General features: G+C 44.2%; 1 protein-coding gene across 1 annotated transcript in view; it reads left to right on the top strand.

The window, feature by feature from the left end:
- LOC125459001 (sodium- and chloride-dependent neutral and basic amino acid transporter B(0+)-like) overlaps nt 1-17,599 on the top strand; it is a 64,994-nt gene extending 47,395 nt beyond the window's left edge. Inside the window, exons 12-14 of the mRNA XM_059651295.1 lie at nt 7,479-7,588; nt 7,694-7,864; nt 17,311-17,599. Of these exons, the coding sequence (XP_059507278.1) occupies nt 7,479-7,588; nt 7,694-7,864; nt 17,311-17,448 (419 nt within the window). The 3' untranslated portion in view covers nt 17,449-17,599. The remainder of the gene's footprint in view (nt 1-7,478; nt 7,589-7,693; nt 7,865-17,310) is intronic.
- Nucleotides 17,600-27,970: the final 10,371 nt, after the last annotated feature.

Here is a 27,970-nt window from a genome sequence, read left to right as displayed (position 1 = left end):
TTTATAGAACTTTAGTTAGGTCACACTCGGGAATATTGGCTACAGTTCTGGTCGCTATACTATCAGAAGAATGTGTCAATACAGTGCGGAGCTGGCAAACACAGCAGATCAGGCAGCATTAGAGAAGTTCTGAAGAAGGATCTTGACCTGAAACATTGACTTTCCTGCTCCTCTGATGCTGCCTGACTTGTGTTCCTCCACTTCACACCGTGTTGACTCTGGCAACAGAATTGGCAGTTCTTGATATCCACCAGAAGGATGTGGATGCTTTTGAGAGGGTACAGAAAAGGTTTAGCAAGATGTTGCCTGGTATGAGGATTTTAACAATGAAGAAAGGTGAAGGGTCTAAGCCCGAAAAGTCAGCTTTTGTGCTCCTGGGATGCTGCTTGGCTTGCTGTGTTCAACCAGCTTCACACTTTATTATCTTGGATAGACTTGGCTTTGTTTTCGCTGGAATGCAAGAGGTTGACAGAAGTTTAGACGATTGTGAGTGATATGGATAGAGCAGTAAATATCAGCATTTTTCCTGGGGTGGAGGGGTCAATTACCAGGGGACACAGGATAGTGGGGAATGTTTAAATGAGATGTGCGAGGTAAGTTACTCACACAAAGGGTGAAACATGCTGCCAGATTGGGTGGTGGAAGCAGACATAATAGCAGCATTCAAGATGCTTGTGGACGATACATGAACAGGAAGGAAACAGAGCGATACAGATCCTGCAAGTGAAGACAGTTTTAGTATGGAAGGGCAATATATGTCAACGCAGGCTTGGAGGGCCAAATGGGCTGTTCCTATGCTGAATGTTTTTTGTTCTTTGTTCAATTTGTATTTTATCTTTTGAAATACAGGACAACTGATCTTTTCCTTCAAGGTGGTGTTAAACTTCAATCCGACCCCACCACCCAAGACATTTGTCCATCCCCACCCTTGTCTGCTTTCCGGAGAGACCACTCTCTCCGTGACTCCCTTGTTCGCTCCACACTGCCATCCAACCCCACCACTCTCGGCACCTTCCCCTGCAACCGCAGGAAATGCTACACTTGCCCCCACACCTCCTCCCTCACCCCTATCCCAGGCCCCAAGATGACTTTCCATATTAAGCAGAGGTTCACCTGCACATCTGCCAATGTGGTATACTGCATCCATTGTACCCGGTGCGGCTTCCTCTACATTGGGGAAACCAAGCGGAGGCTTGGGGACCGCTTTGCAGAACACCTCCGCTTGGTTTGCAATAAACAACTGCACCTCCCAGTCGCAAACCATTTCCACTCCCCCTCCCATTCTTTAGATGACATGTCCACCATGGGCCTCCTGCAGTGCCACAATGATGCCACCCGAAGGTTGCAGGAACAGCAACTCATATGGGATCCCTGCAGTCCAATGGTATCAATGTGGACTTCACCAGCTTCAAAATCTCCCCTTCCCCCACCGCAATCCAAAACCAGCCCAGTTCGTCCCCTCCCCCCACTGCACCACACAACCAGCAGCTCTTCCCCTCCACCCACTGCATCCCAAAACCAGTCCAACCTGTCTCTGCCTCCCTAACCTGTTCTTCCTCTCACCCATCCCTTCCTCCCACCCCAAGCCGCACCTCCATCTCCTACCTACTAACCTCATCCCACCTCCTTGACCTGTCCGTCTTCCCTGGACTGACCTATCCCCTCCCTACCTCCCCACCTATACTCTCCTATCCACCTATCTTCTTTTCTCTCCATCTTCGGTCCGCCTCCCCCTCTCTCCCTATTTATTCCACAACCCTCACCCCATCCCCCTCTCTGATGAAGGGTCTAGGCCCAAAACGTCAGCTTTTGTGCTCCTAAGATGCTGCTGGGCCTGCTGTGTTCATCCAGCCTCACATTTTATTATCCTTCTATTCTATTTTCCTTCAAGGTTCCTGTTTTCATTGAAACTGGGATATCAAAAAATCACAAATCTAGTTAATCTGAATGATTATTATAAAACAGACTGTAAAGTCAGTCTGAACACGTGCGCATGCATAGTTTTAATGCATGTGTATACACATACACGCAATATACACACATGTACACATACACGTGTACGCACACACATGAACACGTAGAAATACATGCACGCATGCACACACATGCATACACATATAAACAAGCCTACATGTACACACATGCATGCACGTGCGTGCACATGCACACACACTCGTATCCTTGCGTACACATATGTACATGCAACTCACACCTACACCCATACACCACACCCATGCACCCACACCTTCTTATTTATCCAGGCCTCTTTATTTAACTAACATAAAAACTTAAACTTTCCCTCACAATCTATGCTTTATATTAAGCAGCCGACTGAAAAGGGTAACACAGTATGGAACTGGAGGAACACAGCAGGCCAGACAGCATCAGAGGAGCAGGCAGTTGACATTTCGGGTCACGACCCTTCTTCAGAAAAGGGTGACATGTTTGTTGATGAGCATTACAATGTTCCAGTCTCTGCTCACGTCTTCAGTATCAGTAGGAAATATGGGAGGGAATACAACTTTCAATATGTTGAGCTCTACTTTAAACTATTCATCAGTGGCACCCAGTAGAAGACGAACTTTAACAACAAACAAGCTGCCATGAAGACAGGACGGAGCAAGTGATTCATAGAACATAGAACATAGAACATTACAGCACAGTACAGGCCCTTCAGCCCTCGATTTGCGCCGACCTGTCACACCGATCTGAAGCCCATCTAACCTACACTATTCCATGTACTTCCATATGGTTGTCCAATGATGACTTAAATGTACTTAAAGTTGGCGAATCTACTACCATTGCAGGCAAAGCGTTCCATTCCCTTACTACTCTACAGATGAGCGCAACCTCGAGGGCCGAAGGGCCTGTACTGTGCTGTAATGTTCTATGTTCTACTCTGAGTAAAGAAACTACCTCTGACATCTGTCCTATGTCTTTCACCCCTCAATTTAAAGCTGTGCCCCCTCGTGCTCACCATCACCATCCTAGGAAAAAGGCTCGCCTTATCCACCCTATCGAACCCTCTGATTATTTTAAATGTTTCAATTAAGGCACCTCTCAACCTTCTTCTCTCCAACAAAAACAGCCTCAAGTCCCTCAGCCTTTCCTTGTAAGACCTTCCATCCATACCAGGCAACATCCTAGTAAATCTCCTCCGCACTCTTTCCAAAGCTTCCAGATCCTTCTTATACTGCGGTGACCAGAACTGTACGCCATACTCCAAGTGCGGCCGCAGCAGAGTTTTGTACAGCTGCAGCATAACCTCTTGGTTCCGGAATTCAATCCCTCTATTAATAAAAGCTAAAACACTGTATGTCCTCTTAACAGCCCTGTCAACCTGGGTGGCAACTTTCGAGGATCTGTGTACATGGACACCGAGATCTCTCTGCTCATCTACACCACCATTAGCCAGTGCTTTGCCTTCCGGTTACTCCCACCAAAGTGCATCACCTCACACTTGTCCGCATTAAACTCCATTTGCCACCTCTCAGCCCAGCTCTGCAGCTTATCTATGTCTCTCTGCAACCTACAGCATCCTTCGTCACTATCCACAACTCCACCGACCTTCGTGTCGTCTGCAAATTTACTAACCCATCCTTCTATGCCCTCATCCAGGTCATTTATAAAAATGACAAACAGCAGTGGACCCAACACCGACCCTTGCGGTACACCACTAGTAACTGGTGTCCAGGATGAACATTTTCCCATCAACTACCGCCCTCTGTCTTCTTTCAGCAAGCCAATTTCCGATCCGAACTGCTATATCTCCCACAATCCCATTCCTCCACATTTTGTACAATAGCCTACTGTGGGGAGCCTTATCACATGCCTTGCGGAAATCCATACACATCACATCAACCGGTTTACACTCATCTACCTGTTTGGTCACCTTCTCAAAGAACTCAATAAGGTTTGTGAGGCACGACCTACCCTTCACAAAATCGTGCTGACTATGCCTAATCAATCTACTCTTTCCTAGATGATTATAAATCCTGTCTCTTATAACCTTTTCCAATACTTTACCAACAACTGAGGTAAAGCTCACTGGTCTATAATTACCAGGGTTGTCTCTACTCCCCTTCTTGAACAGGGGAACCACATTTGCTATCCTCCAGTCACGTGGCACTATTCCTGTAGAAAATGACGAGTTAAAGATCAATGCCAAAGGCTCGGCAATCTCCTCCCTGGCTTCCCAGAGGATCCTCGGATAAATGCCATCCGGCCCAGGGGACTTATCGATCTTCACACTCTGTAGGGTTTCTAATACCTCCTCCTTGTGAACCTCAATCCCACCTCGTCTAGTAGCCTGTATCTCAGTATTCTCCTCGACAACATTGTCGTTTTCTAGAGTGAATATTGTCGAAAAATATTCATTTAGTGCTTCCCATATCTCCTCTGACTCCACACACAACTTCCCACTACTATCCTTGATTGGCCCTAATCTTACTTTCGTCATTCTTTTAATCCTTAAATACCTATAGAAAGCCTTAGGGTTTACCCTGATCCTATCCGCCAACAACTTCTCATGTCTCCTCCTGGCTCTTCTGACCTCTCTCTTTAGGCCTTTCCTGGCTGCCTCGTAGCCCTCAAGCGCCATAACTGAGCCTTCACGTCTCATCCTAACATAAGCCGCCTTCTTCCTCTTGACCAGAGATTCCACTTCCTTCGTAAACCACAGCTCCCACGCTCTACAGCTTCCTCTCTGCCTGACAGGTACATGCTTATCTAGGACACACAGGAGCTTTTCCTTGAATAGGCTCCACATTTCTAATGTGCCCATCCCCTGCAGTTTCCTTCCCCATCCTATGCTCCCTAAATCTAGCCTAATCTAATCGTAATTGCCTTTCCCCCAGCTATAACTCTTGCCCAGTGGTATACACCTATCCCTTTCCATCACTAAAGTAAACATAACAGAATTGTGATCGCTATCACCAAAGTGCTCACCTACTTCCAAATCTAACACCTGGCTGGGCTCATTACCCAGTACCAAATCTAATGTGACTTCGCCCCTTGTTGGCCTATCTACATACTGTGTCAGGAAGCCCTCCTGCACACAATGGACAAAAACTGACTCATCTGTAGTACTCGAACTATAGTGTTCCCAGTCTATATTTGGAAAGTTGAAGTCCCCCACGACAACTACCCTGTCTCTCTCACTCCTATCGAGAATCATCTTTGCCTACCTTTCTTCTACATATCTGGAACTATTTGGAGGCCTATAGGAAACTCCCAACAGGGTGACCTCTCCTTTCCTGTTTCTAAACTCAGCCCATACTACCTCAGTTGACGAGTCCCCAAACATCCTTTCTGCATCTGTAATACTGTCCTTGACCAACAATGCCACACCTCCCCCCCTTTTACCATCTTCTCTGTTCTTACTGAAACATCTGAATCCTGGAACCTGCAACAACCATTCCTGTCCCTGCTCTATCCATGTCTCCGAAATGGCCACAACATTGAAGCCCCAGGTACTAACCCATGCTACAAGTTCACCCACCTTATTCTGGACACTCCTGGCATTGAAGTAGACACGCTTCAAACCAACTTCTTGCTTGCCAGTGCCATCTTGCGCCCTGAAACTTGATTTCGGTCCACCCTACTCTCAACCTTTTATATACTCGAACTACAATTTTGGTTCCCATCCCCCTGCTGAATTAGTTTAAACCCACCCGAATAGCCTTAGCAAATTTCCCCCCCAGGATATCGGTACCCCTCTGGTTCAGGTGAAGGCCATCCTGCTTGTAGAGGTCCCACCTACCCCAGAAAGAGCCCCAATTATCCAAGAATCCAAAACCCCACTCCTGCACCATCCCTGTAGCACTTGTTCAACTCCTCTTTCTCCCTATTCCTTGCCTCACCAGCACATGGCATGGGCAACAAACCAGAGACAACAACTCTGTTCGTCCTAGCTCTAAGCTTCCATCCTAGCTCCCTGAATTTCTGCGTTAAATCCCCATCTCTCTTCCTACCTATGTCATTGGTGCCAATGTGGACCACACATTGCAGCTAGGGGCTGCTCCCCCTCCCCCTTGAGGATGCCAAAAATACGATCAGAGACATCACGCACCCTGGCACCTGGGAGGCAACACACCAACCGTGAGTCTCTCTTGTCCCCACAGAACCTCCTATCTATCCCCCTAACTATGGAGTCCCCAATGACGACTGCTCTGCTCCTCTTCCCCCTTCCCTTCTGAGCAGCAGGGACAGACTCTGTGCCAGAGACCTGTGCCCCACTGCTTTCCCCTGGTAAGTTGTCCCCCCCAACAGTATCCAAAACAGTATACTTATTGTTGAGGGGAATGGCCACAGGGGATCCCTGCACTGCCTGCCAGTTCCCTTTCCGTCCCCGACTGTAAGCCATGTGCCTTTTTCCTGTACTTGAGGAGTGACTACCTCCCAGTAACTCCTCTCAATAACCCCCTCTGCCTCCCGAATGATCTGAAGTTCATCCAGCTCCAGCTCCAGTTCCCTAAAGCGGTTTTCGAGGAGCTGGAGCTGGGTGCACTTCCCGCAGATGTAGTCAGCAGGGACACTAGAGGTGACCCTTACCTCCCTCATTCTGCAGGAGGAACATTCAACTGCCCTGACCTCCGTTCCCATTATTCTAAATTCCCAAGACTTAAAAAATAACGAATAAAAAATAAACTTGTTACCTTACTAATCAGGCACACAGAACCTTTTTGTTTTGGTTAGAGGAGGAGGATGGGTGGGAGACACTAGCCGGGTAGTGTTTCGGGTAACGCAACCTCACAAATATTACCTCACTCACTCACCAGTCCCATGTCGGCTCCTGCTCAGCGTACCTCGCCTATTCACAAGGTAAGCCTTTTAAAAACAGTGACTCACCGGCTTCCCGACAGGCTCCTGCTCCAAGCTCCCGCTCACGCTGCTGCTGCAACCAGAAATGGAAGGCACCGACACTCGAGATAAGCTTCAGAGATAGTAAGAACTACCAATGCTGGAGAATTGATACCGATGGCACTACTGTGGACTTCACAGCTTCAAAATCTCCCTGCCCCCAAGAGCATCCCAAAGCCAGCCCAGCTTGTCTCCGCCTCCCTAACCTGCCCGGCCTTCCACCTACCTATCCCCTCCTCCCACCTCAAGCTCCACCCCCATCTCCTACCTACCAACCTCATCCCGCCTCCTTGACCTGTTGGTCTTCCCTGGACTGACCAACCCCCATCCTAACTCCCCACCCACGCTCACCTTTACTGGATCCATCCTCGCCTCCTTGTCCTGTCCGTCTCCTCTCCACCTATCTGCTCCTTTGTCCATCTTCCATCCACCTATCCCTCTCTCTCTATTTATTTCAGAACCCCCTTCCCATCCCCCATTTCTGAAGAAGGGCCCAGACCCGAAACGCCAGCTTTCCTGCTCCTCTGATGCTGCTTGGCTGGCTGTGTTCATTCAGCTCTACACCTTGTTACCTCAGAGTGAGTGATGGTGTCTCTCTGATTCCTTGTTGTTCACAGGGATAAATAGATTCATCAAGGACATTGAGATGATGATTGGGGAAAGGAGTTGGTTCTTCTGGCTGTGGTGGAGAGCATGTTGGATTGTGATCTCTCCTTGTGTTTTAATGGTAAGGAAATGCTGTATATTTGAGTGATTAAATTGAATGTAAAAATGTACAGAAAGTCCCTCTCATCATGTTACTGAATTTATTTTATGCGTTTATTTCACTCAGGCAATCTTAATCTGGTCCTTATCAACATTTTCAGCTCCAACATATGGACCTGTTGAGTATACTGTTTGGGCAATAGCACTGGGCTGGTGTATGATCATCTTCTGTATTATGTGGGTGCCCATTGTGGCCATTGTGAGAGTTGTTCAAGCTGAGGGCTCCACCTTGTGGCAGGTAAGGAAATATTTTAAAGATCAGGCAATAGAATTCCTGTGACAGTCTCTCAGTCTCCCAGTTTACAGTAGCCTTTATTAGTACAGTACCTATGCTGCTACAGTATGTCCCACTGCATTCTGAAGGAGTGTCATAAAGCAAAATCTCATACCAAATCTTACAAGGAATTACAGGATAGAAGTCCAGAAGTTTAGCCGAACCGATAGGCGTGAAGATGTATTGGAAAGGACAAAAGAGAAGTAGAGAGGTGGAAATGAATGGAGCAATTCCAAAGTTTAGATCCTTGACTGCTAGAGGAAAGATTGGAGGAGTGTAGATATCTTCAACAGACTAGAGGTGATTAGAGGGAGGGTCATGGATATCAATGGACGAAGCAGCCATGCCTTTGCAGAGTCTGAACAAAACTGAAGTCATTTAAAATCATTTAAGTCATTTTCTGATGAAGGGTCTAGGCCCGAATCATCAGCTTTTGTGCTCCTAAGATGCTGCTTCGCCTGCTGTGTTCATCCAGCTCCACAATTTGTTATCTCGGATTCTCAGCATCTGCAGTTCCCATTACCTCTGAAGTCATTTAAAGATGGCAAAGGGCTTTGATTTCAGAATTCAGCCCCCTTCCAGATGTGGTCAATTTTTACTGGTCCAGTATAAGTGCATAACTGACAATCCTGCGCCACTGCATTCCTGACTTGACTGCTTCCAGGGAGTGAAAAGCAGGTTGGGACAACTTCCCCATGGCTCTGGTTCAGAGCCCCTCGCAGGCTGTAGACATTAATCTGGGTTTGGGAAAGGTGAGATGAAAGGTGAGGACAAAACCTCTTATCTATGCCTCTTCTGTGTGCCCGATTCTAATGAATGCTAACCCATGCTCATTCACCCAGTTGATATTCAAAACAAGATTTATGAATGGATATTTGCTTTTGTCAGCAGCTCCATAGTTGTCATTGTTTTTCTAAAGATCATTGATTACATGTATAGTACATAATTGGTGAAAGGGAATGGAAGGGATGTGTGTCGACACTAAATTTTGCATATGCTTTGTAAGACACTGGGGAGGGTGAGTTTTGGAAGAAGGGCTCTGAAATATTGCTCAGTTGGCATGGAAGCTGAAATGAGCCATGAAATGGGTGCAGGAGTGGTCAGTGCATATTAAGGGTGAGGAAAGAGAACCTAAAGTTTTCTAACAAAACTGGGTCAAAATCCCAGCAAAATGAGCACCTTCTAGGCAGCTCACCTTAGCACTTGGCTACCCAAGAGCTTGCCGCTGCTTTGTTTCTGAAGTCAATAAATCTGACTCCATCCCACATTCAACCCCTTCCACAATTCCATTCTACATTCTTCCCCTTTGTGGGTCAAGAAGCATCTTCTTAGTTCTCTATTGCATGTTGAGATCACTATCTTATATTGGTAGCATTTAGTTATGCTTTTCTGCACAAGCGGAAACAGTCTTTCTGTACCTGTTCTGTCAAACCTTTCATCAATTTAAAGTTCACTATTCAGTCACTCTTAAACTTCTTGTTCATGGTAAAAGAGAGCCAGGCTGTGAATTCTTACTTCATATGTACACCATTGCACGTCATCCTGGTAACTCTTCTCTGTACCTATCTTTGTATTCTTTTGATAACGTGGTGAGCAAAACCTCTTGCTGTATTCTAACTATCAAGGTTCAATACAGTTCAGCACAACTTCACCATGTTTCAATTCTAGCTAGTTTGAAATAAATCATCATGCTTCATTTGTCATTTCTGGGCTCGTTAAACAATGTCACAACTTTGATTGCTATATTTGCGTCCAAGATCCCTTTGGTCCGTTATCACATCTAGAATAATACCTTGCAAGTAATTAATTTTCTCCCTAGTCTTCCTACCAATTGTATCATCATGAATGTTGAATTCCACATTGCAAGTTATTTATTGATTCTGCAAGGTGACTCAACTTTGGGTGTAACGTTGATGTATCGACTGCTGACACACATAAATAAATCCACTAGTTTATGTTATTCAAACATTTACTGCAGCATGGTCTGCTCACTGGGCTGTCTTTTGAGCAGAAGCTGCCCTTCTGTCAGGACTCTTTGGAATGTCTCACTCCGTCATCAATGTGTGTGTGTGCCTGGAATCGTTCTCCCAATCCAGTGAACCATGGACCAAGCGTTTTGGTGGGGAAGCCCAAGTTTCAGAGCCAGTGTTCAGGAATCCACACGTAGTCATCAGTTCCAAAGCAGGATGTTGGGCCTCAGACTGCTGCAATCAAATGGAATTGATGCAGGGAAGTGACTGGTATTTACAGGCTGCAGGAGGCAAATGTCGTTCTCTTGTTGAGGTCATAATTGTCAAGGTAAGCATTGCCAGGACACCTCCAAGGTGACTGTCACTGTTTCTCAGCAGGAGATAATGGAGAAATATTAACATCCACACAGCTTATGATACTGGGAGGTAAGTCGCTGAGGATCTTCAGCCATTGCAATGGTACAATGTGGGATCCTCGAGTTCTACAGGGCAGTGTGGAGAGCAAGAGAGAGAGGCCAGAATGAGAATATTTATGTCAGGTAGATTGTCAGAAACCTGGGGAAGCTTCTCCAAATTGAAGCATCCTGATCTACCTGCCCTTTAATGGAGGGATTGCCTAAAACATCACAGGAGCACCCTGCGTGTTACACATTGGCCTGGTAGCCTTTGCGACATTAAGTCAAATTTGCCTTTTGTCTTTGTTTTTGTATGGGGTTATTATGTTTCAGCAAGGAGGATAACTGCTGCAATTGCAGTTTCACAAAATTACTCAGAGCATACTGGAAAATAGTGCAACCGCTTTGGTTTTCTGGCTGACCCTGATTTCTAGTAGCGTGCGGACGTGATTCATTAAATTAGCAGGTTCACAGTGGGTCTGTCCCTTCAGGCACACTGAGCCTTCCCCATTTCTGAGCATTGCTAGTTGCTGACAGACCTCTCTGATGGCTGTACGGGTACAATTGAGTGTACCCTAAAAACCTTTGATGGCAGTACATGAATTGCACCAGCTGCTTATCTCCCTAGATTCAGATCAAGTTAATGAATTGGTTCCCCTTAACAAAGAGAGCATCGGTGACTTGCCTGATATATTTCTGTGTAGATGCCTGTGAGATCTCCAGCAGCTCCCTGAAATGATCCACTGGTGTATAAGTCGAGGATCGCTATTGCCTTCAAGGCAACCAAAGACTGGATTCCATCCTAGTCCATGAGAAGACCAGCAGATTTAGAAGATGACATTCTGGGACACTCAAGACATCATCAGCACTGGTTTATGGAAAGCTGCTCCAGATCTGTAGACTTGCATTCTTTCAGACCGATGCTTGTCATGGGCACTCTTGACATGGCTGCTGTGCCCCTACAGGCTGGTATGCAACGGTGCCAATTCCTGTTGCTGCTATGACTGTCGGAGGTGGTGACAAACAAGATGGTCAGGAGAATGAAAGAGTTGATCTGCGCCAAAGCGATATTGCTTTCACATGATCTGTGGAGACAGTGCGCTGCATATCGTCATGTTTATCTGAGAATCTCACACTGGCATCCTTCTCAATCGTGCCTGGCAGAGCCTGTCACCTCATAATGCTTCCCACCCAGCTTCCTGCAGAACCATTGTGTGTCTGCCTGGAAAGTGCATCCTGTGTGGTTTAGGAGGACAGCTTCTTGTGGCAGCAGGCATTGCCAGGATACTGAAAACCTGTCACCGCTCCTTCCCACAACAGTAATCAGCTTCCCTCTGAGACCATGAATGAAAACTCTTCTAATGTGGCATTGGTATGATGGCACTACCGTCACCCACCCTGCCACTTAATGCCCAATCACTACCACCCTTCCCCTTGTTTGGCAGAGGCATCAGGCCAGGATGCCAGTATAAGCAAGGCTTGTGATGGTTGCCCTATGCTAACAGGGCAGCTACTGAATAGCATTTGCTTCCTTTACTGTAAAGCTTACTGCATAGCTTTTTTTTCCCATTCGTTCTTGGGATATGGGTGTCATTGGCCAGGCCAACATTTATTGCCCATCTCCAGCTGCCCAGCAGGCAGCTTTCTGAAGAACATTAGTGAACCAGATGGGTTTTTACAATAACTGACAATGGTTAAATAGTTGCCCTTGGGTCAGATTTTGTTTTCAGATCGAGGTATTCTTACTGAATGATGGAGGAGCCTTGAAAGGAGAGTGGCCTACTCTTGTTGTTTGTTTGTGCGTTCAAGTGTTAGGTGGCAATCAGCTGACCCTAGCTCCATCACTGTATAGTATATAATCTCAGTGGGATGTGACCATTGAGTATTGTTGCTATGCTAGTGCTGTAAATATTGAGGTCAGCTCACCATCCACTGGAGTTCTGATGAACGAGGGGTCAAACAGGGGGCCAAAACATGTACGATGTAACTACATCTTTCTCCCAGGTAAAAACTTCTCCAACTTTGGGTGCTGCCATTTGGTTTACAAAGAATGTTGTGCAGCTCCTTCTAAAGAAGTAATGAAGTCAGAAATCACACGACACCAGGTTGTAGTCCAACAGGTTTATTTGAAATTGCAGGCTTTCAGAGTGCTGCTCTTTCATCAGGTGAAGTGTGAGAGAAGACCACATAGGCACGGAATTTATAGGCAGAGAGATCAAGGGCAGAGAGATCAAAGGATCATATAACTCTGTGGGTGAAGTGTTGAAGAATAATAAATTCCTGCAGGTGACCAAGAGTGTTAGATGGTTTGAGTAAAATGTCAGCAGCTGAATAACAAATGAAGGGATGACCTATAACATAACACATTTACATATTTACATATGTACATAACATATTTAGACAGGACAAGAAAAAGCCAGTGTGGATTAAAGCACTTTTGTGGGATAGCATAAGAGCTGTAGCGAAAATGGCTACAGAAGTTGGCAAATTTGATGCAGAATTCATTTGGATAGAGATGGCAGATAATGGAGGATTAATCACAATAACGGTGATAGGGAGGTTGAGGAAATTAGGGTACCAAGCAGCACGCAATGCCATCCATGCCCTCAAGGCCAATCACAACATCACCATCAAACCTGCAAAAGAGGAGCCATGGTCGTACAGAGTAGAACGGACAATTGCAAAGATGTGTAACGATAACTGAACACCCAAGAGCACTACCTGCTGAACTGACCAAAGAACACACCCGTCCAATCAATGGACCAATGACGATTTTGATCCAGGCCTTCAGAGTATCCTATGCACTCTCATCTGTGAACTTATTGATTATGAGACTTCTTTTGAGGCGTCTGCCCTTGATGGAGATGCGTTTGACCAAGAAATGAGGCTGATTCTAAAAAGGAGTCCATGGTAAGTCTGATGGTGGGATGAAACTCCTTGATATCGCTATGTAGTTGTTTCTGAAGATACACATAGCCAACACAGCTAGATGTCCCATCACATCAGGCAATGGGACCCTGTGTGAGAACCCCTCTGACTATGTCACGGGCATTTTGAAACCCATTGTACAAGGAACCTCCAGCACAGTGTCTCAGTGGTTAGTATTGCTGCCTCATAGTGCACCCGGGTTTTATTCCAGCCTAGGCGCTTGCTTGTGTGGAGTTGGCACATTCTTCCAGTGTCTGTGTGGGTTTCCTCCAGCTGGTCTGCTTCCTCCCACACTCCAAAGACGTGCGGGCTAGGTGGATTGGCCATACTAAATTGTCCCATAGTGTTCAGGGATGGTGGGTTATGGGTTATCAGGAATAGGTCTGGGTGGATGTTCCAAGGGTTGGTGTGGACTAGTTGAGCCAAAGGTCCTGTTTCCACACTGTAGGGATTCTATGATAATTAAATGAAGCAGAGAGATAATTAGAAGAAATTTAAAATAAAGTGGAGCCGGAGACAAACTAAATGACTGGATTACCATGATAATAAAATGTGAGGCTGGATGAACACAGCAGGCCAAGCAGCATCTCAGGAGCACAAAAGCTGACGTTTCGGGCCTAGACCCTTCATCCTCTGATGAAGGGTCTAGGCCCGAAACGTCAGCTTTTGTGCTCCTGAGATGCTGCTAGGCCTGCTGTGTTCATCCAGCCTCACATTTTATTATCTTGGAATCTCCAGCATCTGCAGTTCCCATTATCTCTGATACTATTTTAACCTCACTGCGAAGCCTCTTCCAGGGATGCCTAACCTGAAGAAGTTACCCTCCTCCCTCCGGACCAACCTCAGGGAATCTCTGTCCCATTGCAACTCTCTTGTAATCTCTTCGGCCTTGAAACTGCTCGACCATGTCCTGAAGCAAACCAGGTACCACAGCCACATCACCTTCCTCAGCACCTGCCTACGGAACCAGATCATCCCCAAGGGACTACAGTCCACATTTCAGCCTTCCCAATTTGGCCCCAACCGTGACCACTTCTACACCCAGAACATTCAGCTCTGATGAAGGGTCTAGGCCCGAAACGTCAGCTTTTGTGCTCCTGAGATGCTGCTTGGCCTGCTGTGTTCATCCAGCCTCACATTTTATTATCTTGGATTCTCCAGCATCTGCAGTTCCCATTATCTCTGACTGGATTACCATGATAGCCATGAGAGTTGCATGCTGAGACTCTAACCAAAGCCATAAGTAATCCAAAACTGTACAAACTGTTTAAGGTAGAGAGATCACAACAATTTGTCAAGGTGATGGTGTCAAAACAGGACTGTAAGGAAAATTTTTCAGATACAAAACAGTGTGGTGGGGTCACACATCGTGCAATATGAACCTGAGATCATGGTTGAGGCCGTGTTCGTGGGTACGGAACTTGGCTATCAGTTTCTGTTCAGCGATTCTGCATTGTTATATATCTTGAAGTCTGCCTTGAGGACACTTACCTGAAGATAAGAGGTTGAACTTATTTGACAGCTGAAGTTACCGGGAGGGAACATTCCTGTCTGGCAGTTGTTGCGTGGTGTTCATTCATCCATTGTCGTAGTGTCTGCATATTCTTACCAATATAACCAAGCTTGAGATAGACAACATGGGCTGAGGTCCATGAGTATCTGCCATGTACATGGTGAGTGGTGCTCCCACATGTGATGGTTGTTTCCATGTCGATGATCTGACACATTTTACAGAGGTTGCTGTGGCAGTGTTTGTGTGGTATTGTGGTCGATTTCGTCCTGAAGGCTGGGTAATTTGCTGTGAATGATAGCCTGTTTAGGGCTTGGTGGTCATTTGAAGGTGAGAAGTGGAGACGTAGGATGATCTTGGAGAGATGTTCATTGTCATCGATGAAATATTAAAGGCTGCAAAGAATATGGCATAGTGTCTCTGCTCTGGGAATTACTGGACGATAAAGGGTACTTTATCATTCGTATCTTGTGTCTATCTTCTGAGAGAGTCATTGCGGTTTTTCACCTGTGGTATGCCAGAACTGGTGACGATGAGTTCAGCATCATACCCTGTTCTTATGAGGGTGTCCTTCAAAACCTTTAGTGTCCGTTTTATTCCTCCTTATCGAACTAGATCCTGTGTTTGTGCAGCGCTTGTCCATGTGGGATGGCTTCTTCAATTTATTTAAGGTGGAAGTTAGAGAAAAACAGCTTTGTGAGGTTATCTGTGGGTTTGTGGTACTGAGGTGTCCGTCCTCGATGGAGATGCGTGTGACCAAGAAATGAGACTGATCCTGAAGAGTAGTCCATGGTCAGCCTCATGGTGGGATGAAACTTGTTGATATAGCTATGTAGTTGTTTCAATGATTTCTTGCCATCAATCTAAAGGAAGAAGATGTCATCAGTGTATCTGGTGTATAGCGTTGGTCGGAGGTCCTGCATAGCAAAGAAGAGCTCAAACTTGTGGATGAAAATGTTGGCATATTAGGGTGCATATTTGGTCCCCATGGCTGTTCCATGTGCCTGATGAAGAACTGGTTGTCAAAGGTGAAGATGCTGTGGTCAAGGATGAAGTAGATGTGTTGTAGGATGGTGTCTGCAAATTGGCATTTATTGGTATTGAGTACTAAGGCTGTTGCAGTGATGCTGTCATTGTGGGGGATGCTGATGTAGAGTGCTGAAACATCCATTGTGACAAGGAATGTTCCTGATTCGACAGATTCGTAAGTACTCAGAGTCTGTGAGAAATCTGTAGTATTGTGACAGAAGCTGGGGGTTCCTTGTACAATGGGTTTCAAGATGTCCTTGACATAGTGCAGAGGTTCTCACACAGGGCCCCTCTGCCCAATACGATGGGATGTGCAAGTGTCTTGGATTTGTGTATTTTCAGAAGGCAGTAGAAGACTCCTATTCAATAAGTATGCAGATGAGCGTGTATAGGATACTCTGAAAGTCTGGAACAAAGATCTTGATCGATCTGTTGATTTGACAGGTGCGTTCTTTGGATGGATCTGCAGGTCGTTATCTGTAGAGTTCCTGGTTGTTCATTGTCATTGCATTTCTTTACAGTTGTCCGTTCTACTCTGTATGAGGATGACTCCTCCTTTGTCTGCTAGTTTGATTATGATGTTGTGATTGGTCTTGAGAGCATGGATGGCATTGCGTTCTGCTTGGTGCCTTAATTTCCTCAACTTCGCTATCACTGTTATTGTGATTAATCCACCCTTATTTGCCACCTCTATCCATATGAATTCTGCATCAAATTCGCCAACTCTGTAACCATTTTTGCTACAGTTATTATGCTATCCCACAAAAGTGCAATTGATTCATACTGGCTTTTTCTTGTCCAGTCTAAGTGTGTTACATACAGCAGTCTTTCATTTCCATTCTCTGTAACCATTTTGCTGTGCATTATTTCAGAGACATTTTCTTTCAATCAGATTGCCTCATAGTTTATGTTTGGACCATTTTTAAACTCTGGTTCTGTAACATTCTTTCTTCCCTTCCCATCAATATCCTGCCAGTCCTTCATCTTCTTTAAGCTCTCCCTCCTTGTTTGTTTCCACTCAAAAAAATCAATGGTTTTGCCAATAAGTATGGCTATCTCTTTCAGTAAGTTCTGCTTGGCACTGCTTCTTGTACCCCAGTAGCCCATGTTGTCATGTGTCTCCAGAATGAGTGAGCAGGGAAATGTTAAAAATAAAACAGATCAATTGGTGATATGTTCTCAATCAAATGATCATCTTTTAAATGTAGCAGTTCATGAAATTAAGTAAATTGATGACTCAGTAACTCTGTTTAAACTGACATGACAGTGTCTGCAATAAAGCTTTTTGTTAACATCGTTCAACTTAATTTCAGGATTATTTAGATGTGATTCATGTTTCTCCAGAGCATTTTGTTGCAAGTGAACATCGCTGCCTGAGAAATTCAGTCAGTTTAGACATGGGAGTATGATCTTTGCAATAAATGCACAGATTGAACATGTTTCACTACAATTTGAATTGCCAAATGTTGGAACAAATTACAATATAATGTGATTAGGCACAGCTTTCATTTCCAGTGGAATTTAACAATTGATAAATATTGTGCAGGAATTGTTAAATATTTCACATTGTTTCCACAGAAAATTTCTGCCGCATGCACATCAGCTCCTGAATGGGGACCATACCTGGAACAACACAGAGGAGAGAGATACAGAAAGAAGCTGGATTCTACAGAAGACCTGAATCATGTGCAACCTCTTGCGACTCCTCAGATTTGAGGAAGTTTGAGAAAATTTCTTGTTCAATTGGACAACAATGGCCGTGAAAATTCCCCTTTATGGTTTACTGTCACTATAACTGCAATGGGACTTCTTCAGAGCAGTCTTCAACACCACCAGGATAACCTTGGTAAACTGAGGTAACAAGGTGCAGAGCTGGATGAACACAGCAGGCCAAGCAGCATCAGAGGAGCAGGAAGGCTGACGTTTCGGGCCTAGACTCTTCTTCTGAAGAAGGGAAACGTCAGCCTTCCTGCTCCTCTGATGTTGCTTGGCCTGCTGTGTTCATCCAGCTCTATGCCTTGTTATCTCAGGTACTCCAGCATCTTCAGTTCCTACAATCTCTGAAACTACCTTGGGTAAAATTTTCTTTGATATTCTTCACCTTTTAGACAGCTCCTTGAGGTTGAGAATGACTTTCTTTTTCTCCAGTTTGATGGTTTCAGAGATGGCTGATAAATCCAATGCATGATCTATAAATGCAGCATTCTGTGGACTCCTTGCATTTGAAGGGTTTTAAATGGGCTCTTTGAGGCTTAGCACAATCTTTCTGATGCTTTAACTTCACTTCTGAGCATTCTGCATCAAGTCTCTTGATGTCTTCAAAGTCTTCCCAGATGAGGCTTCGCCATTTTGGGTTGTTCAGAAGCTAGGCACTCCTATGAGTCAGCAGAGGACTTTGATCTCCTCAGGGAATGCTTTGAGGACATGTGTAAATGTTTCTGCTGTCCATGCAGCATGTCCTGCAATGACAGAGTCTGAGTAGAATAGTTAGGGAGATCTGGTGTCAGGCATGTGAAAGATATGTGCTATTCAGTGGAACTGATCAGTAATTGCACATCTGTAGGGAATGGAACCAACTGCATGTTGTTGACTTCGAGTTCTTTGTTTGGGCTTGCTCACCTGGACCAATCAGGAGATCATTGGCTGACCAATATAACCACGAGATTTAGAGTCCCCTTGGTCCAGGAGACTGACTCCAAGCTGGTTGGTCACAGCCAGTGTACTGTGTGCAAATAAAGGGTGACTTGGTGATGGGATACTGGCCTCTGTGCAGTTATTTCAGTTATGATGGGAGAGAACAGTATGTACCTGAAGAGAGCTTGCTTGTATCAGTCATTGTGCAGTTGTGATAAGCATTTCTGGCATTATGCCTTTATTTAGGAAGCTTGACTTCTTCAATCCTGCTGCTGAAGACTGGGCCCTATATGTGGGAATAATGTGGTGTTTTTTTGTCTCTGGGCAAATGACACTGGGGCAGATTGAAAGCAATGTGTAATCCTTCTGACTGATTAGGTTAGATTAGATTAGATTCCCTACAGTGTGGAAACAGGTCCTGCTTGTGGACCTGTAGTATTTTTGGTGATTAAGGGGCTTAATTTTCCTAGAGGTGCCAAACACTTTCACCTTCCAAGAGTTCAGAGCTGGTTAAGGAATGTTAAAAGCCCAAACCTCCTCTTATTCTGATATGCTATGGTTTCTTTTGGTTATTAGAGAACCTGGAAAATCTATCAGGATTTTTGATTTGAGGTTAAGATGACTTGCAGAAGCATGTGATTTTTGGGTTAAGACTGAATGGGATGCTGAAAGACTGTTTGGTATCTGGGATTAATAATGTAACCATGCAGATATGCCTACTAGCTGAAACCCAACTGGACTTCAAACAGGAGCTACAATTGCCCCTGTCTTTAGAAAATGCAGGAAGTGGAGCATGAGAGCTACAAGGCATCCCAATGGAAGTGGGCACCCTCCCCTCTCTGACTGAGCTTGTGTGTAGGTAATTGCAGATCCTCATGCAGAGTGTATCCTGAGCAGAAGGACCCAGGTTAAACCCACTGCAGAATCTCAAAACAAAGCTAAGCCTTGGCCAAGTGGCTAAAAATTTTTGTGGATCTGGGCTAGCAAGCCACTGTAATTGCTGTTAGTATGTGCACTTGAGACATCAAAAGAGCCCTACAAGGCATGTAGGACTCAAGGGGGATGGGGGAAAAAAGAACTTGTAGGGCTGTACAAGGAGAGTGCACACCCAGGAAAGTCCCCCTACATGTGGGTTGGAACAATTAATTGCTCAGTGGAGCTGGAACTGATTAAAATGAATGTTTGGTTAAATGGTCAATCAGTTCCCATGGAGGTTGATACTGGTGCAGCTGTATCTATGGTTGGAGAGCAAAGGAATCAATAAGCCGGTATAATTTGGTGAATGGGTAGCACCAGTCATACCAATTATGAATCCTAATGGCCCTCAATTTGCCTTTCTGCAGATTTTAAGTAAATGGTAAACCACTTCTCACAGCTGAATTAAAAATCCAATCCCTGGTTTGGAGAACTTGTATGCAAAGTTGGCAGGAGTGCAGTCCTTAACAAAGCTGGACATGAGCCATACCTACCTACAAGTACAACTGGATGAGGTGCCCCAGAATTGTGCTAAAATAAACATCCATAATGGTTTATATCAATACATAGGATTGCCATCTGGGGGAAAACATGAACTAAACTATTAACAAACCAAATAAACCACTTCTAACTACTAACTATTCCCAAATAATGCAAGATTCTTAAAGGTATGTTGTTCCAGTAAATATAAATACCACTTGCATAATAAAAAAAGGTAGAATTTAGCCTTAAAATTACAGCCAGGTTACGTCTTCCAGAATGTTCTGTGCCTTTTCTGTTGAACGTTCTGTCAGGATTATTAACTTGTTGTGCCATTGGTACCTTTGGTATTTTAGGTGGTGCATCCAAGACCTATAGGAGTCTTGAGAGCTCGTGATTCTTTCTTGAGCTGGGAGCCATTAACTCTGGCAAATGGCAGTTAGTTTTCCTGTCTTTACCCAACTGCTCCTTCACTTATACTTTGATGACCTATTAATTTCTTACAATTGGATTGGTCCTATGATATCAAAACCATCAGATTTAAATTTAATTGTTTTTTGGTATCCGAGTGCCTGGTTCAAATTAACTGGTTAAATTCAAAACTTTTTGTCTTGTTTTAAAATCTGCTGCATAGCCTGATAAATGCACGCCCTTTTGTTTCAATTTGGACCCTGTCTGTGTACTTGCAAACTTTCAAGCTGCTGTTCACAAGCCTTTTTAATCTCTTAAACACATGAAAAAGCACACCTTTTAAAGGGACCACACAATTCTTTTCCCCTAGCATTTTACCAGCATGTAACTTCCTGCCTCCCAAACCATGAGTACTCTACCCAAATTCGCAACACAACTCCTTGCTGGCATTTACCTTGATGATCAACAAATGGAGACAAGAAACATGACTCAAGTGTGAAATGAATACATTGCATCTGTCTTCACCAAGGAGGTATGAACTGTCACCATGTCTGGTATAGAGGAGGAGGCTCTGTCACAATAAGTGTCAACATTCGTATGGGGGATGTTTTGAGTAGGCTTAAATTTCCGAGGTTTCAGAAGCAGATGGTATGCATCCATGAGTATTGAGAGATGCAAGCATGCATATTGAAGGGTCACTGAGCATCATCTTTCAGCCTTCCGAAGACTCGGAAGGTGCTAAACAGTTACAAAATTGCAGATGTTATGCCTCTGGTCATTAAAAATAAAACCGTGAGGATAAGCTGAGCAATGACAGATAACTCATTTCAACTTCAGTGGTGGGTAATAATCAAGCAACTATTTAGAATAGAATCAGTGGTCACATAGAAATAAAAAACGGCTGTGCGTTGATTAGGAACAACGTGGATTTCTGAAAAACAGATCATAGCTGACAATTCTTGAAGGGGTAAAAGAATGTGTATCAATGAGGGTAATGCTGTTGATGTGGTGTACCTGAAATTTCAAATGGTACTTTATAAAGTGTCATACAACTGACATGAGGCAAGATATGGCTCATGGAACAAAGGAGATAGTAGTAGATGGATATAAAATTGGCTGAGTGAAAGGGAATGGAGAATAATGGTCATTGGATATTTTTGGGCTGTAGGAAGGTTTATAGTGAATTCCCCAGGGATCAGTATTAGAGCAAAATCAGAAACTGTTGGTGAAATTCAGCAAGTCTGGCAGCATCTGTAGGGAGAAAGTAGAGTTAACATTTCAGTGGTGATTCTTCAATGGTTCACTGGACTCAAAGTTAACTCTGCTTTCTCACCAGAGATAGTGGCAGACCTGCTGAGTTTCACCATCAATTTCTGTTCACGTGTGTTTTAGATTTCCAGCATCCATTGTCCCTTCTTTTTTACATCAGTAGGGGAGCCCTGCTTTTCCTGTTTTATACTTATGGCCTAGATCTTCCTTTTGGAAGGGACAACTTCAAAGTCCGCAGATAACTTGAAACTTGGAAGGATGTTAAACTAAGAAGCAGGACAGCAGAGAAAGTCCACAAGTTCATACACATGTTGGAGTGGGCAGCTTGCTTGCAGGTAAAGTTCAATGCAAGAAGTTTGAGGATGATCTGTTTTGGTAGAAAAATAATTTGACAGACTGTAGAACATGGGGCCACAAAACCTAAGAGTTGCAGGAGCAGAGGATTTGTGGGCATATTTGCATAGATCATTGAAGGCAGTCAGAAAAACAGAGAGAACAGTTAATAAAGCATGCAGTATCCTGGGCTTTAATAATAGTTAGTGTCTAATACCAAGAAAATTATGTTGAACTTGCACAAGATACTTGTTAACCTCAGCAGGTGTACTGGGCACTGTTCTGAATGCCGCGATATCAGAAGGATGTGAGCACGTTAGTGCAGGAGAAATTGACTAAAATTATTCCAAAGATAAATGTAATTTATGATCATACATTGGAAGGTTTAGGGTCATTCCCATTGGAGAGGAGAGGTCAAGAAAAGATGTGACAAATTTTCAAATTCATGAGATGTCTCCCCTTTTGTGAAAGGACTTAGAATGAGACAGCTCAGATTTAAAGGAATTTGCAAATGTAATAAGGAAAATCTTTTTCACACTTCAGGCCTGAATAGACCACCTTGAAATGTCATGGAGGCCGAGTCAATAGAGGCATTGGCAATTGTTTCCATTGAAATAAATTGCAAGGATTGGGGGAAAGGCAGGAGACATAATGCCGACTGAGAAAGCAGTGTAGACACAATGAGACAAATAGCCTCGGTTTGCAATTCGGTGACACTTTTTTCTTTGGGGAATATGGGTATTGCTAACTAGACCATCATTTTTGCTCAGGGCAAATTGTCCTCAGAAGGTGCTGGTCTTCTAAATTTCCACAGCCTACTGGGGCTAGGTGTAGGTATAGTTGCTGTGTTGTTAAGGATAGAGTTTCAGCAACACTGGAAAAACTATGATATAGCTTGGGATGGTGCAAACCTTGGAGGTAGAAATACAGGTAGTAGGGATCTTATGAAGCATAAACAACAAATTCTGGGAATACTCCTCAGATTAGATAGCATCTGTGGAGAAAGGCTAAAACATAAGTAGATCTTGGAGAGTGCTCTGTTTCCTTCTCTCTCCAAGTGGAAAGTCAACTGGAAGTGACTTGTCCATTCCCTGCAGTCTTACAGTGCTGTGGGCTCTTCACCAGAAAGAAGAGGTCCCACCCTTAGCTGGACAATCTGATTGACAAGTCGCTCCAACAGAGTCAGCATTGCCATGAGCTCAGTACTGGGCATTGCTGGTATTGCAGGCGAGCCCACAAGATGGGACCAAGGGATCACACAGATAATGGGTGGGGGAAGGTTTCAAAATCTTTGGTTGGGTGTGGGACTTTCAGGAGCAATGGTGCTATGCTCAGTTGGGGTGCCTCCAAATTGCAAAAGGGCAACCTTTGAAGACAGCACCCCTACTTCCTACATTTTGATTTCAACGCTCCAATGTCTTTTACCCATGTTACCCATAACCATTCATGTGATTAGACATGTTCCTTGAGCATCTTCTTGCCCTTGTGCTGCTTACAACAATACAGCCAAGCGAATACTGTATAAAAACCAAAAGAACAGCGGATGCTGTAAATCAGGGACAAAAACAAAGTTGCTGGAAAAGCTCAGCAGGTCTGACAGCATGTGTGAAGGTACAAAACAGAGTTAACGTTTCGTGTCTGGTGACCCTTCCTCAGAAGGGTATTCGTAAAGGGAATATCTTATACTGATTTCCTGTTTACAGGAATTAGCCTTTGTATTGTTCCCGCTCCCTAAGCATTGTTTACACAAAGGTCAAGCTGACCAATTCACTAGTGGCAAATATGATCTCTTAGCCTATATTTCACACTGACAGATTTTTGGAGCCCAGACAGTCTGGAAGCTGTATATCACAATTAGGTGGATGTCCTAAGACTCTGGCTATTTGGGAATTGCCTGGGAATGTACAACTTTGATGGGCAATTACCCAACGTCAAGAAACTCCAGAAAGCTCCCAGTTCTGAGTTCAGAGTTCTAACTGACTTATTACCCGGGAAGCATTAGAGGGATAAAATTTTCTTCACTGTAAAAATTGACCACCCACCCCCACCCCTAAATCATTCACATCGATCTGAAAATGACTGACACTGACCCCACCCCAAGTCATTCACCTGTGACACCACTCCCCACGGGCATACACCGACTCACCACTCTCCTCTATTCTGGGCAACACGCCCATCACTCCCACTAGTAAACACATCTCACCCCCAATTCCATACCTGACCAGATCCAAATTTTCCTCCCTCACTGTTCCCGACTCAGCCAACATGCCTCCACATTAGCCAACCCCACTCAGTTTGGCACCCGAGGCCTCACCTACCTGCCACCTTTAGCCCCCTTCATAATTACAATCTGCCACTCCATTCCATCTCCCATTTATCTGAAACTTCCCTAAACAGTGTGAGAGTTCCTTTCGAGGCCTTTAAATCTTGGAATACAGGTATTCAAGCTGGTAGCAGGGAACAGTGTATTTGTCCTATTTGAAATCCTGGGCAATCCTATCTCTGGTTTCACTTGTTCATTAGTGGCACTCAGTACAAAATGACCTTCATCGGTAAGCAAGCTGCCCTGAAGACAGGACAGAGTGAGTGATGGTGTCTCTTTGCTTCCTTGCTGTTCACAGGGATAAACAGATTCACCAAGGATATTGAGATGATGATTGGGGAAAGGAATTGGCTCTTCTGGCCTAGGTGGACAGCTGGTTAGATTCTGATCTCTCCATGTTTTAATCATAAGGAGATGTTACATTTTTGATTAAGCTGAATGGAATCTCTCTCATCATGTTATTGATTTTATTTTGTATATTTACTTTACATAGGCTATCTTAACCTGGCCCTGATAACCTTTGCCCTTCCAACATATGAACCTGTCAAATGCCCTGCCTCGGTAATCTCACCCAGGGCTGGTGTATGATCATCTTCTGTATTATGTGGGTTCCCACATATGTGATGAAAGTTGTCCAAGCTGAATGTATTAAAGATCAGGGAATAGAATTTCTGCGACAGTCTCTCAGTCTCCCACTTGACAGCAGCTTGTATTAGTATGGCACCTATGCTGCTAAACTATGTCCCACTGCACTCCAAATGAGCGTCACAAAGCAAAATCTCATGCCAAACCTTACGAGGAATTACAGGATAGAAGACCAGAAGCTTAGTTGACCCAATAGGTGTAAAGATGTCTTTAAAAGAGAAGTGGAAATGAATGGAGCAATTCCAGAGTTTGGACTTTTGACGACTACTAGAGAAAAAAATGGAGGAGTGTAGATATCTCTAAGATTGTGGGACTGGAGGTGATTACAGAAGGAGGGCCATGGATACCAGTGGAGAAGAGGGCCTAGTTTTCAGAGATTTCAAAGAAACCTAGAGTCATTTAAAGATGGCAATGGTGTTTGATTACAGAATTCAGCCCCCTTCCTGATGTGGCCAGTTTTTACTGGTCTAGGATAATTGCATAGCTAACAAGCATGCACCGCTACGTTCTTGACCTGACTGGTTTCAAGGAGCAAGAACCTTCATTCAAACTTCAACTTTTGTGAAGTTGGGACAGCTTCTCCGTGGCACTGGTTCAGAGCATTCTTCAAGAGTTGTAGATTTTAATCTGGATTTGGGAAATTTTGTACATGGTGAGAATGAAACTTCTTAGCCATGCCTATTGTGGTTACCCATTTCTACTGAATGCTAATACACTCATTCACCAAGTTGATCTTCAAGACAAGATTTGGTGAATGGGTAGTTGCTTTTATCAGCAACTCCATTGTTGCTGTTCTTTTTCTAAAAATCACTGATTTTATATGTGGAGAACATAACTGAATGGCTATGGAAGGATGTGAATTGAATTTTAGAATGGATGTATTTATGACAGTCTAGGGAGGGGGAGCTTTAGGAGGGGGAACTGAAATGGTGCTCAGTTGGCATGGAAGCTGTAAAGAGTCATGAAATGGGTGCGGGAGTGGTCAGCATGTATTATGAGGATGGAATAGAGAGCCTAAAGTCTTCTAACACAACTGGGTCAAAGTCCCAGAAAAGTGCTGAGCACCTTCTAACCAGCTCACCTTAGCACTTGCCCACATTGGTGCCTGCTGATGCTTTGTTTCTGAGATCAATTAATCTGACTCCATTCCACACTCAACACCTTCTGAAATTCTATCCCACATTCCTCCCTTTTGTGGGTCAAGAAGCATCTGCTTAGTTCTGTATTGCATGTTAGGGTCACTATCTTATATTGGTAACATTTAGTTATGCTTTTATGTTCAGGCGGAAACAATCTTTCTCTACCTGTTCTGTCAAACCTTTCATCAATTTAAAGATCGCTATTCAGTCACTCTTATAATTCTTCTTCAGTAGAGAGAGCCAGAATGTGAATTCTTGCCTCATATGTACACCATTGCATGTTATCCTGGTAAATCTTCTCTGTACCTATCTTTATATCCTTTTTATAACATGGAAAGCAAATCAGCTTACTCAATTCTAACTTTCAACATTTGACACAGTTTAGCACAACTTCACCACTTTTCAATTCTGGCTGTCTCAAAATAAATCCTTGAGTTTCATTTTGCCATTTCTTGATTTGATAAACTATGACACAACTTCTATCATTGGTTTCCAACATTCCTTTAGTCCTCTGTCCCACCTGGAACAGCACCTTCCAAGTAACTAATGATCTCCCTAGACTTCCCACCCATTGTACCATCTTGTTCTGAGGAAGGGTCACCAGATTTGAAACGTGAACCAATTTTTCTTTACAGATGCTGCCAGAACTGCTGAGCTCTTCCAGCACCTTCTGTGTTTGATCCTGATTTAGAGTATCTGCAGTTCTTTTGGTTTTTATGTACCTCCTTGAATGTTTGATTTCACTTTCCAAATCATTTATTGCTTCTGCAAGGTGATTCAACTCCCCTCCCCCCCCAGGCATCTGTAACTTGCAAGGAGTCACAGGGTATTGTGTGCAAGTATCAAATATCAGGAGGCACAAAAGTCAATAGACAAGACCTTGGGAGCTTTATCCCAGGAAAGTACAGAAGTGCCCTGCTCCCATCCGCTCTGCCAGCAGGTTGAGTAGGATGTGTCTATACTAATGCAGGACACTCCTATCTGTTTGGAAACCTCTACACCCTTCGTCTCCTCAGGACACTGGCCAAGTTCTTCAGTCACCAGGACAGACCAGTCAAACACGCTCCATCTGCATCACCTGTACATGTCAGGCCCACAATCAGACGTGGCGATTGGCAAGAAAAGAAAAATCCTTTTTGAGGGGACCCTAGTAACTCGGGCCTGACATTGATGTATGAAAATCTCTTAGTTAAATACATAGTAAGAACTGCAGATACTGGAGCCAGATAGCCGTGTGGAGCTGGAGAAAAACAGTAGGCCAGGCAGCATTAAAGGAACAGGAAAGTTAACATTTTGGATGGAAGGGTCCTGATCCGAAACATCAACTTTCCCGCTCCTGATGTGGCCTGGCCTAAACATAAATAGAAACATTTGTTTATATAATTCAAACACTTACTGAAGCCTTGTCTGCTCACTAGGCTGTCTGAAGTGAAAGTAGTGCAACATCTGTCCCCATTCTGAGCATAAACTGCCCTTCTCTCAGGATACCTTTGAATGTCTCACTGTATCACGTGTGCGTAGTGTGTGTGCATGTTATACGTATATTGACCCGGCATTTGTTAGTGAACTCCAAATTTCCAAACTTCATCAGCTCTGAAGAGTCATCTAGACTTGAAACATTAGTTTGCTCTCTCTCCTTGGATACTATTTGACCCATTGTGATCTCCAACATTTGCTATTTTCAGCACAGATTATAAACTTCTGTGGTAATTTGTTCCTCCAAATATCAGAGGCAGCATTCAGGCATCCACTTTTATTCGTCTGTTCCTAGGTAGCATCTAGGGCTTGAGACACTCTCTCTCAATCGCATGGAAGTGATGCAGGGAAGCCTTTGGCATTTACAGGGTACCAGGGGCAAATGTCATTCCCTAGTTGGGGACTCCATAGACAGGCTAGGCATTATCAAGACACCTGCGAGGTGACTCTCTCTTTTCCTTAGTGGGATATAATAGGGAAATCTATGCAGCTTCTACTGGGAGTCAATCACTGCGGATGTTCAGCCGTTGCAATGGTATGGGATCCTAACATT

Source organism: Stegostoma tigrinum, chromosome 15 (genome assembly GCF_030684315.1).
Source record: "Stegostoma tigrinum isolate sSteTig4 chromosome 15, sSteTig4.hap1, whole genome shotgun sequence".
Classification (NCBI taxonomy): domain Eukaryota; kingdom Metazoa; phylum Chordata; class Chondrichthyes; order Orectolobiformes; family Stegostomatidae; genus Stegostoma; species Stegostoma tigrinum.
The sequence above is the reverse complement of the archived record's forward strand: the minus strand, read 5'-3'. Positions and strand labels throughout refer to the sequence as shown.